Source organism: Rhipicephalus microplus, chromosome X (assembly GCF_043290135.1).
Source record: "Rhipicephalus microplus isolate Deutch F79 chromosome X, USDA_Rmic, whole genome shotgun sequence".
NCBI lineage: Eukaryota > Metazoa > Arthropoda > Arachnida > Ixodida > Ixodidae > Rhipicephalus > Rhipicephalus microplus.
This window is the reverse complement of record NC_134710.1, coordinates 19,234,547-19,247,667: the sequence shown is the minus strand read 5'-3', so window position 1 is coordinate 19,247,667 and position 13,121 is coordinate 19,234,547. Positions and strand designations below refer to the sequence as shown.

The 13,121-nt window shown below is 42.6% G+C and overlaps 1 protein-coding gene across 5 annotated transcripts in view; it reads right to left on the bottom strand.

The window, feature by feature from the left end:
- Positions 1-13,121, bottom strand: part of LOC119175688 (disco-interacting protein 2) — a gene marked incomplete at its 3' end in the record, with an annotated part of 148,937 nt that overhangs the window by 61,677 nt on the left and 74,139 nt on the right. For all 5 annotated transcript variants that reach the window (XM_075881900.1, XM_075881902.1, XM_075881899.1 and 2 more), the window contains 6 exon segments: positions 1,764-1,867; positions 4,577-4,700; positions 5,722-5,832; positions 8,790-8,884; positions 12,027-12,150; positions 12,330-12,403. In XM_075881900.1, coding sequence (XP_075738015.1) covers positions 1,764-1,867; positions 4,577-4,700; positions 5,722-5,832; positions 8,790-8,884; positions 12,027-12,150; positions 12,330-12,403 — 632 coding nt within the window.

Here is a 13,121-nt window from a genome sequence, read left to right as displayed (position 1 = left end):
CTGATACTACCCGACGTCCGAGATCTTCCCGTCGGCGGAGGAGCTGTAGCGATCGGGCTATGCCTTGACCCAGCGAGTCATTTGCCACGCCGGATTAGTGCAAAAAGGACAGTCTCGCCACGTCTGGACGGAGGAAGCAACAGAGGCCGGCCCCACGAGACGTCGCCTGCTGATTGACAGCGGCGCCAACGGGATGGAATGTCGCCAAAGAGGGTTTTGGAGCCGCCACTCTATCTCCCGCCTGGGCCAGTCACGCATCGTTGGCGCGTTAAACGGCAGACGACGACGGCGCTGGTCAAAGGGCTCTCCCCAGAGGATTCCACGAACCGGGCACCTCTCAAAAGATCGGCGCTTGTTTAATCCATTGTCAAGTAGCCGACCGGCTGACTGCCTATGCCCGCCAGGCATTGTCCCGGAGTACGAGACGTAGTGTCGCCAAGACGCCACCAAGAGGACAACAGGGACGGCGTCTTCCTGGGGGAGACCGCGGCGGCTGCCGCGGTCTCCCCCAGGAAGACGCCTTTGAAGTATGCGGCTCTTTGAAGTATGCGGCCAGGATTGTGGGCACTCTCGACTCACACACGACGAGGAAGAGCCCTGCGGGCGCCACCAAAGTGCAGTGTTCACGTGGACCTTGCATGCTCGCCCCCCTCACCTGTGTGTGCGTGATTGGTGGTCGACTCGGAGAGGAGGAGCCCGACAGGGCATAAAACGACGCGGCAGAGTGCTGGACGTCGCTCTGAACTATGTAAAGTTTAACCACCACGCTCGTGGTTTGTGAAACCACTAGCTCTTCTCTTCTCTTCTGTCATCTCGACAACTCCCGTAATGATGTAAATAAATCCGTTAAGTTTGCTCAAAGCTCTCCCCTAGTCCTTGGCTCGACGGAGCGACGGCGATCGGCCCCGCTACCCGCAGACTGCGGTCGCCGCGACGCGCAACATAATGCAACGTAACGATGTTGCTTTCTTGCCCCATTGTGAATTTTCGTTGCACAGTGGAAGTTCTAAGGTGCTGTTAAGTAAGCACTTTACTTTCAAATCACTTCGCTGTTATGAAAGGAGTCTGAAGAAGAGAAATTAATTCTTCATTCTTCTTCATTTGACTTCGTTTTCCTCATTTGACTTCATTCTTCATTTGACAAGGATGTGTCAGCAAGCAGTACCCCTTCATTAGTATCTGAGTTCTTCTCTATGTTCTGTGACAAGTGCTGCCTCCTTTTTCTTTTTACGTTGCTTTGAGGTGCAGTTTCAGTGGGGATATTACACATAGTGCACAGAATGATAAAACACTAATCACACACCATGATTTACAATTAAAGTAGTGTGTGCTGTGTAGAGCATTTATACATAAGACTTGAACTTCTATCAAAGCACGGCTACATCAAAAGACAGGGTCAACAGTGTTCTGTACAAAATTCCCATTGTTTTCTGACCAAGCAGCAATTTCACACTCTGCAGACATGATCACTGATGAGAAATCTGCGTTCCACACTCATTGGTTTGCAATGCCCAAATCTGGCAAGTGGTACTGACAAGATGTCCATTTCACAAGTTGTGAATTTAATAATGGTCAGATGCATCCAAGAAACAAAAACTAATCCAAACCAGCAGCAATTGTACTTAAAAGCACCATATCCCCCCCTCCCCCCATGTTCACATTACATATAAAATACCGAACACCCACATGTTTATATATGTAGAATATATGCTATCATGTATGCTGGTTTTCTGTAGCTAACTATGAGCAGGCAAGCTGCATACCTCAATGTAAGCCGCAGTTTCGTCTGTGAGCCTCGTAGGAGGGCTCCAGTCCTTTGGTGGCTTGCTCAAGTGTTCTGTCACAAACCAGTGCAGTTTTGGCCAACCTATCAAAAAACAATAAAAAGTCCTTCACATCAATGCCTACCAGGCCTTCAAAGTCAACGCATTCGTCAAGAACCAGTCAAGGGTCACACCTGTTAAAACCATACACCAAGTGTTGGCTCATACTTTCAGAGTAGCATTAACTCTGCCCCACACTTCTTGAATTTACGTAAAGGGATGAGGCTGAGCGAGTATCAAAGTTGAGAAACAACAAAAACATTTTTTTAAAAAGGGCAACGTAACACTTTTCTCCACATGTCAAAAAAATGTTGCCTATTCATAGACGAGGTATCTGTAACCATTTGAGCCAACATTTGAGCACTGCACGCAGTGGAGAGCTTGCAACATCATGTCAAAAGAAGGCAAAAATCGCTTGCTCTCTCCTTTGCAATGTCATCATCAGCCACCCTGCAAGCATTAAGCACTGGTCAATTTCTTGATTGTGATAACATTCTCAGTAATAACATAATTAGAAATTTTCAGATAAAGAAATTAGCATTACTGTTTACGTCCAGTGATGTAAAAAAAATGCCAAGCTGCACGAAACACACAGCACAGTCTCAGCATAAACTGAAGGAGTGGACTTGTCTAGAACTCTGTTAGAGTGCCTACAGAAAGTACAGTTGCAAATACTACAGCGCGATTCATGATCATTTTGAAAGTTAACAATGTACTCACTACACGACTACACGAGCAATGTGTGCACCCGTGACATTTTGTCAATGTTGTGACTCATGATGACGATAATAAAATATGCCTGAGCTCCTCGTAATCGGTCAGTCACCTTAATAAACCCCCAACTCGTTACACAATGTACATGGTGTAATGGTTGGTGCAATTATACGCATCTGCCACTCAATATTTATTCATTTGTGAGAGTCTCGGTTTGTACATTGTAGAGGGGAGGGACGCAAGTACAAAGAGGATACTGAACACAAGATTATTAGTAGCAACTGGACATTGTATCATGTAATGTGGCTTCGCATCTGGCATGATGCCTATATAGAGTCCTTTTATGAAGAACGTTAAAGCCCTGTTCTATGGTAAACTGCCTGACTGCAACACAGACTGCCTATTATTCTGGCTTGAACCCTCTTTTCCCATTCATGTATGCAACAGCTGCACCAGACCCCAGCAGTGGTGGTGATGCGCGTTGACATTTCCACACGTGCCATCCAATATTCTAGCAATATCGCTAGCGGCCACGTAGGTACCAGAATAATCTAATGTTTGCGAAGTGGGGGAAATCTTAACAAAATGATATACTAGATTACCGAAGCTTCTCAAACACTGCAGGCGCGGTCTGCGCTGAGAATTACGTACAGTGTGACAATATACTGCAATACTAATTTTATGTCTACTGCAAGAAATGACCTCCAATTTACCCAGTTTTGTCACTTCAAGTGAACATTGATTATCTGTTCCAAAACGTGCCGATCATGTCATTGCAGTGTGATAAGGAAGCGTGGTGTGATGGGTATGAGACACTGGAAAGGTATGCACCCTTCCTCAAGCGGTAAAGTCGGCTGATTCCTGTTTGTCTCAGAGGGTTTCATTCTGGCAATAACCCTTGTCCTGGTAGTCTCAGAAATCTACCACAACAGCAGAAGGCACCACACGAAAGTTAAAATACAGCCTGCACGGGTAAAACAGACGAAAAATTGTTTTAACGAAATGAAATGGCTGCGCATCATGCAGCGCTGTGATATTTGCAGAACGTGATTGCCATAGCTTTTTGCACCAAACAGTGAGCTTGTTTCGAAGGTGTAAAAAAAAAAAGTTGAATCCTGTTTACTGGCCCTTCAAGAACCTTGCAACTATAAAAAATATATAATAGCAGATAAGTAGTACCTATTGAACAAAGAATCAGTACTCCTCAATATTTATAAATTTTGAAAAGAACACTTCGTTTATTACATTTGAGTATATTCGTTGCAATCAAGGTATATGTCTTATTCTTTTGTTTTTGGTCTCGCCATATGGTCTCTTGCTACATGTCGAACATAATTTATGACTCAGTACACTCTTTCTGTAGTTACTACTCCATTTCACTTTTTCACTTCAATGTGTGTACATTTGGCAAGTTTCCTGGCGAGTTCCCACGATGATCTCACAACCCTCCATAATGTCACCAATCCAACCATGATATGTTGGCATCATGATTAATTACAGCGTTCTGGCATTGCTAAAGAATGCAAACCAAAGACATATTGCATTAAGTAGAAGTTGTGTGAAAATAAGCATGCTCTAAAAAAACAGTCATGCAAATAACTGTAAATATTTATTTGAGTACAAAAGAAATCACAAAAGTAAACAAACAGAACTGTTTGTTCTGAGGGTTCTCTCAGTTTATCACAATCCCTTCAAGAAAGTAATACACATGCAGGCACAAATACAGCACACAAATACAGCCAATAAAAGATGAAATAAAAGAAAGAAAGATAACAAAATTTTGAAGGTTAAGCGCAAGTACAAATACACAGGCACAAATGCACTCAACTGCACTCCCTTCCCACTTTTGCACACACATGAAATGCACTCTGCTCCACTACGGTGGATAACAAAACAATACAAAAATGACATGATGTCATTTCAACATGTGGACTAGTCTTCATTTTGTAGTTCTTACAAAGACAAATCTTCGCTCGATGCAGTCTGAGCATTCATGTTCATCCACTACTGATCAGTACAGTGAACTAAACGACGCTTACCCTTGAAAGTGTGAATTTCGCCAGTGGCAGTCTTGGGGAGCCCCTTATAGCATACTTCAGAGGTGAGTGCACAGCTGACACCACAGCTTCCGAGCAGAAAGCCTATCTGCTGGGAGCCAGCATCCTGTCACAAAAGCAGAATGTGAATCACAAGTGAGCAAGTGAAGAAGGTATTCGCAAACGCAAGCTCTTACTATAACAGCACATAATTAGCACTGAATTTTTAAACTGCCCCCAAGCATTGATGAAATTACTTTCTTGCACAAGCTCACATTAGTTGACCCCAACAGCTCCATATAGCTCCATATTTTCTGAAGTAATTTCACAAAACCATTATGCACTCCTACTACTATGAACTATTTTAATAGGGTTACCTTCAGATGGTTTCTGTAGTGAGAGTACAGAGTGTGAAAATTGGCCATTCTCACAAGCTAAGCGATAGCTTTTGTTAAGAACCATAATACACCAATGCACAATGAAGGCCATAAAGGCTTAGAGAACTTTGAGAAAATTACCCGTCTTTCTTTAATTGACACGACATATCAACAAATACATGAATACCCAAGAAATAGATAAAAGGGCAAATCCCTGTGGTTTATTTGATGGATCACAATATGCATCGCACAAAGTTTGTGGGCTTTAGTTGCATTCTCATCAAGTTGCCTAATTTTTCCATACAGCTTCTTTTATACATGAGCCCACAAAAGGTCGTGAGGCATTCCATAATCGGAGACTGATATCGAAGAGTTCTTAAATGTGCACCTATATAGATGGCTGTTTCTGCATCTTGATCCTAATGAAAGGGGGCCACCATGGCCAGGAATTGAGCCCTCAAAATCAAGCTTAGCAGTCCATAACTATAGCCGATGAGCCAGCACCGTAGAAACCCCACTGACCTTATTTAGAACTCAAGTGGAGCTTTAACAGTCCCCCACAAATTATTCTACAGCTAAAATTCATGAAAACTGTTCCTTTCTTGCACACTTTCCTTAGCTTCATCCTTTGTTAGTACAAAGACTGAGTCCCCTGCTGTCTGTGAATTTTGTCAGAATGATCTGCCACCGTGGCAGACACTGTAACTGTGGATTACTGCCAGATGCACATAGTACAAATGCCACAAATTTATCAAAGTTTTGGCAACTTACCCTCCTTGTTAAAGGGACCTCAATAGGAACAGGGACTAAGCCTGCCATGAGGCAGCCATAAAAGGAACACATGAAGGCAACAGGGTCATTGTTTGGGTACACGAGGGCCACCTAAGAGAAAGCGAACAAATATGTCATCAATAGAGTTCCAAGAATGAGCTGAAATCAAGGTTTTCACATGTTTCAGGGCACTAAACACCTTCTAAAACCCCATCAAAGCCCTTTTTTTTTTTTTTTGCAGTACAGCAGCCTTTAATGTAAGACATTTTCACTACATTAAAGTTTTAAAAATGCTAAAATGACACGGAAATTATGTTGGAAATATCGAGCCTTAAAGGGACTTTTTTGTATTAAATGAGTTCTCCTGAATTACTTTTTTTATGTTAAATTAACTTCAGGTTCGTGCGCCACTTGTTTCTAATGAGAAAAGACCCATGAAATATGAGGAGGTGAGCAACAGCGTTGGTCATGTCATGCATACTGGTAAATTTTTATATTGTCAGCACTGAGTTATTAGTAGAAAATTACGACCTAGTTATTTTGTTCTTGATTAATTGTGGAAATTACTATATGATCACATCACAAGAGGCTCACCTGGCATATGCTGTGTACAGATTATAATTAGGAGTGTGCAAATATTTGAAATTTTAAATATTTTCCGAATAGTATTAGCTATTCAGTTCGATTCGCACTGAAATTTTTACCATTCAAATTATTTGAACTTCCCAAAGAAAAATGCAGTCAACGTCTAATTAAACAGACCCCCTTCAAATTTTAAACATGCTTCACCTCACCACACTCCCGTGCTGCGGCAAAAGCTGCCTTTCAGGCTCCACTACAGCCTCGAATATATTGACTCGAGAAAACGCTGGTTTTAACATGGAGATGATAGATGTGGGGTCTCAAATAAGCCTGTTTTCGACCTGAAATTCGGGCAGGAAGTCCAAAAAATTGGGTGCCGAAAATTTCTAGCATCCAAAATTTCAATTGTTCTTGTATGTTGGTGTCTACAAGGCATATCTGCTCCCAACTCGAAGGGAGCACAACCTAGTCTGCCACACCAGTTGGGCTTCCACAGAAGTTGAAAGAGGAGGAGAGGCTGAGGAAATAGCATCTTTGCCTTTCACATGTAAAATGTTGTCGGCAGCACTTTGGTTGCACCAAATCATGTAGTAATCAGTGATGTTTCGTACTACGCTGAAGAATTTCTGTTCAAAGACATGAAAATTCCCTGTTTTGGGAATTTTCCCCTGCAAACGTTGACTAAATTGTATATTTCCCTGCGCAACAGCACTAATTTCTGCTCCCATCTATACTATAATTACACGTGTCTGACGTACTTGAGACTTTTGAAATCATGACTAGCCCCTCCACTACCACACAACAAAAGCATGACTTTATTAATTCATATGCTATTAGTACATTGCAAATTGTGGGCTTCGAGTCTAACACCAATAGTGAACTAGAAATTGCTCCACGTTAATATCAAAAACAAATCTTAAGGGCTATGCTTGCGTGGTGCATACGCCAGAACCGACTACAGCAGATGACGGCGCACTGTGACCGCTAATTATCGGTCGTCATAGGAGAATTTAAGCATTTCTTAAATTCCCTGCAATGTAACGAAGATTCTTTTTTTCCCTTTGGCTCAAAATGACAGGTGAAAATTCCCTGCATGGAACATCACTGGTACTAATACAATTCTGCCTCTGCATTGCTTCATTCTTTTTTCTGAAACATCTTTTTTCTGTGTTTCTTTTTTTTCTTTTTAAACTTTTACTCAGGTCGGCGCAGTGCCCCAGGTTTTTTACTTTCAACCATGCTTCATTCTTGATAAGGCAACTATGAAATACCACCCCACCAGCACTTCATCAACCTATCAAAAGAAAGCACTTTCATGCTGCCTGTATCTCATAAGAATATGCTTAGGAAACCTCTCCAACTTTTTTTTTCCCCAGCAATTTCACTTCTAACTATTTGAAAAATATCCCATTCTATTTGCACTCACACCTCAATATTCAAATTCGCTTCGCACACAAAATTTGCCATTTGCACAGCTCTAATTACCAGTAATACCCTTTGGGGATCTTACGGAAAAGAGAAAGCACTTAACACAAGCGCACCAAAATGCTCGCCGTCACTTTCACTATCAATGTTACATCTCTGCACGTGAACTTGGGTCGAGAGGTAAACAAGGAACTGTTTCTGCAAACAGTAGCAGAATAATATCTTGCATTGGAAATATTCGCGTGACAAAAAAAGCACTGTTTTGCATAAGCTGGCAAACAAGGTATTGAGCTAGAAGTGAATTACACAGTCTGGAAGATAAATGAGCTAGCTCTGCATCAAATACTAAATATAAAGCAAAGCCTTTATTAGCTTTTTATAATGATGAAATTTCTGTGATGTGCTTTAACGCAACCTGACCATAAACTAGAGCAGCAAAGCACACAAAGTCTTAATGCTCCTACACTGAATCACCCATATACCGAATCACCCATATACAGAACGATTTTGTAATCTCCAGATGCGACAATACATAGTTTGATTGCATCATTGTTTTGAAAATTACATTTGGGTCCACACTGATTTTTCAAAGAATGCATGTAAGATAATCTTGGAGCCTCTTTCACGAGGTGCCATAACCCTTCTTGTGAAATTCAAGGGTTTTCAAATGGAAATAATAACTACAGGACTCTCAGGGCCTTCAAAGGAACATTCCCATTTCAATGGTTTTGAAGCACTTGTACACACTCTGTGGAATTCACACTAAACATTATTGCACAGCAGTGCAATTTTATTATTTGCACAGTTTAAATAGCTACCACTATTATTTCATGAATTGCCGTTTTGCCCATACTGAATCGGGATTACTGCGAGTCCTCTGTAGCAACATCCGACAAAAAAAATTAGATATCAGTGACACTTGTTCCCTTAGGTTGTTACAAAATTACAATGTGTCGTATGCAGTAAGACAAACAAATAAATTATAGGTAAGCAATAAGCAACACACCAGACACTAAAATAGCAGACTTCTATAACTGGCACCAAAGTGCAAAGTGGCTCACCCGGTCACCAGGCTTCAGTGCTTGACCTTCGCCTTTCTGACCCAACTTGTTGAGGAGGTTAAATGCTATCTTCCAGGACCGGCTGAGAAGCTTGCCTGTAATAGTAACCATCCCGACCATATAGGCAAGCTCCCTTAAAGGTGCCTTAGTACACTACACATATAACTGCGCAATTCTGCCCCACACAACAATAAGACTCAATAATGAGGACACATTCCTTTAATACTATGCACCCGCTACGGTCTTGTCAGTAATGCCATTTATGTACCAGTGTGGCATAGCATACTCTTCAGGAAAATAGGCAGGCATAAACTGAAGGAAGCACTTAAAGGTACACTGAAACACTTTTATGGTGTCATGATACATAATTTTGCGCGGCGAACTCTAAAATCAAGTAAAAAGTTTACATAAACCAACGTGGATAACTTTATTTTGCCCAAAAACAAGCAACAGGTGCCTAGGCCACCATCGCAAGTCTCGCCGCCGCCTGTGATTGGTCAAAGCTCCACGACATCACGTGCGGGACGGTGAGGACAGCTGACTGTACTCGCCGGCAGGCGATGCTGGGTTTATTAGGTTGAAATCAGGTAGTTGCTGTTAGTATAACAAACTGTGGAAGTCATAACGAGTTCACTGTACATCTGTACGTGCTCGAGTTGGTCGCTACTGAAAGAGCGATGACCGAAGATGATGTCAGGGCCGATGATGCGACACAGGAAAGCGAGTCCCAACCAGCCACCTTCACCCGCGTCGGAAGCATAGACTGGCCCGTATAAAATGCGTGCCAGTTTTTAATTTCACTGTAGTAAACTGTTACAAATGATACGTTCAACCGCAGATATTAAATCCTATAAAGAACAGCAGCATCAGCGCTCGCTTTTAGCCACGTATTGGCACAGTCCGAGCTACAGGCGGGCATTGTGCGGAAACATCGGCTATTCGTAGATTTCACTGCTCAGAGAGCAGCGCTGTTGATGAAGTCAGTATCCCTCTTCGCAGTGAGTAAGAAGAATGCGATGAGTCAGTAAAAAGAACGGGTGTTGCACTTTGCCACAGTGGAAACATGCACTCAGAACTGTGCTGCAAGCTTGCGCATGAATAGTTCGACTCACATATTGCAGTTCTGTTTACAATACATTTACTTTTTCTAAATTCTGACCAGTACTACAGTGATGGTGTGTTAAAATGCAAGCGGCATATTAGCTACGATAGAAGCATGCGACTGCCGTGCAGAGTGCCCGATTTCGATGCTGCGTACTGATATCTGTGTACACAAGTTTTCACCACAGGTGCTCATGTATTCACTGCATCCAAGTGGAGAAAAAGAAGGATTCATACAAAGCAAGACGTACCTGAAGATTCGTGCTAAGATATTATTTTCCAGTCCTACATTTTTTTTTCTGTGCACTATGATGCAAATACCGTCACCTTCATTTCTATATGCTGATACGTAGCAGGTCTGCATAGATCAATCTCAGCACTACTGCCATGACGAGCCTCATTCAGCATAGTGCAGATTGTAAGCAGCAGAACAATGTAGTACAGGCCTAGCTTCTGAACAAGAAAGCTAGGGGCATGAACACTTTAGTTGCCAGTGATACGTTCGCTTACAATATGCTCATTCGGAAGTATTCTCTGTTATCAAATCTGTCACACATGCAATGATCAAAATCGAGAAAGCCTTTATTTAGATCAAGGGCTGCTATGTGGACAGTTTGGACTACGATTTTGTTTCATGTGGTGGCATTCGGCAGTGATTGAATGTTACGGTAGCAATTAAATGTCTGAATCATCGTATTAGTGATTGTTGCATCAATGCATCGACGATTCTTGGATTTTGTTCGAAAAATATTACCCCAGCCGGAATCGAAATGAAATGCCCGTGTTACACGGTCACTTTTGTTGGTAATCAACACTGCCTGTGATAAATATTTTTAAAGGCACGATCGCAAGCTGTCGCAGCAATAGAGAGATTGCAGCTTACTGAGTCCCAGATAGAGCAAAATTATGATGAACGGTGTCTGCGTAACGGCTCGGGATCCGCGCATTCCATAGAGAAGTGGTTCTCAAATGGGAATCCGCGAACCTTAGAGGGTCCGTGAAGCCATTTCTAGGATCCGCGAAACCCTCACTCGCATTTTTTTAAATCGTAATTCTGCCATGTATTGATAAACTGTCCAAAATGAAGTGATGTGACACGTTTGTTTGATGTTTTTGGTAGCAATAAAAGGCACCTGTTTCATGCTCCAGTTGTGTTTTAATTCAACTACGTACCCCTCCCTCCCTCCCCTATGCTGCAAAGGGTCCCCCATTACTTCCACCAGTCCACAAGGGGTCCCCGACACATCCATGGATGGCTGAGAATCGCTGCCATAGAGGTTCCAAGTGAGCATCGTGGAAGAGAGGCAGCACAGTGAGCTGCTCACGGCTACGGTAAGTGCATGCTCACCAACTAACTATGCGCTGCTATGACGCATAAGTAGTCTTACAGCCTCGCCTCAGTTTTGTTTTTGCAAAGGCTGCAATGGTGGCTGCAAGGGCCCCCTCAGGTGCAAAAATACAGAGGGAACCATGTCACTGTTCAGTCGCACACACTTCATCGTCAATCTCAGCAACTTTCTCGCAGGTTCCAAGTCTTTTTTTTTTTTTTTTTTTAACTGCAGCGACCCATTTTGCAGCCATCTTCTGATCCCAAAGAAACTCGTGGAAAGCGACCTGATCGCCATCAAAAGTGATGCAATAGCCACATTCTGCGCAGTGATTCAACATCGCGAGTCCATTTGGACCCCGTACCAACAGAACAAATGAATGTCGGATGGCAAAAATCTCTAATCAGAAGAAGAGAACAGTGCAATGGCGAGAAATTCCTACAAACTGAGTGATGCAGGGGGCCCAGTGGCTTGATCCCCCTCCCCATGTGTCAATCTCTCCCACGCTCCGCCCCTGCGATCCACGTGTGCCAGGGGGAGGGGGGGAAAGCTTTCTTGGTCAAGTTTTGCTCGCTTATAGTGCCTCTGTTTAATCGAAAATCGCGAAAAAAACCCATCATAAGCATGTCGTAATAGGTCGCAGATACCAAACTCACAATTGATTCATTAATGCAAAACTACTTCTGTGTCCCTTTAAAGACTGATGACAATTATTTTTGCAAAAAAAATGTTACACTATCCCAGAGGTCATGCGATTTTCAGAAAAGCAACTCAAGTGAACTGTCAACGTAGAACCAGTGCTGCTCACCATAGGGTAAAGGTGTCCCGATTTTTCCACTAGTGTCCAGCACAGTGGCCGCGGGAAACTTGAATGTTCCTGAGCCATACCTTTTGATGGCAGCTTCTAAAGATTGAGGAAGCCCAGACGGAACCTGCCAGTAAAGAATCGTGGCATGTTAACATTAACCCATAACATTTCATACATATATCATTGATATACAGTTAAAGCATTCATCCATGCACAGTATACTTTAACATGAGACTTCATCATGTCCACCTGGCTCAACAAACTACACCCATCCAATATCTGCATTTCACATAAGCACAGCACCTCCAGATTTTCTCCAACGGTGGGAGTCATTGTGGCACCTTCCGGCTGAGGAGCATTGGGATCTGAGGGGTTTGCTGTGCATCAAAGACAAAAAATTAGTCAGTCACACGAAAACAGCAAACAAGCAAAATGCTCTTATTCTTAGAACTCACTAAAGTTAGAATGCTTTGTGTTTTTGCATGAGTTCAGTATCAATGTGGACACAATATGCCCAAAGAAGAAGCAACCAGTCACATTGATTCCTCAACTATTTCATGACTGTTTTTGAAGCAGTTGTCTGCCCTCCACCTATAATATAATTGAGCTCGTTTCAGCTCATCCAGGCTGACTATGTTCAATAAAGTGGTACAATGAAGGTTGTGTCTGCGATGGCATGATACTCAGCATAGCCAGTGGCACGATGGGGAGTGAACATACAAGCTCTACAGTTGTCGTGACCTAAGCTTTCACCACAAGCCTATGGTCAGCTGGTATGATTGTACCACACGCTTTCTCCTGCTTTCTCAGGCCAGCTGAAACACCAGATTCATAGGAACAACTCTAACAAACTTTGCTTAGAGCTGTATCAAGTAAAGAGTTAGCTATCATTTTGGCACACCACAGCAAAGGCATCTGTAGCTGGTTTTTTTAACCTCACTGCACTGGAAGGTGACAGGCATCGCCATCGGACAATTTTGGTATGGCACAGTAAACACAAAATACAACAGTGGGTCGTGCTTAACTTATCCAATCTGTAAACTATCAATAAAACAATGTACTGCCCCCATAACAAAGCAATGCACCAATGTACTG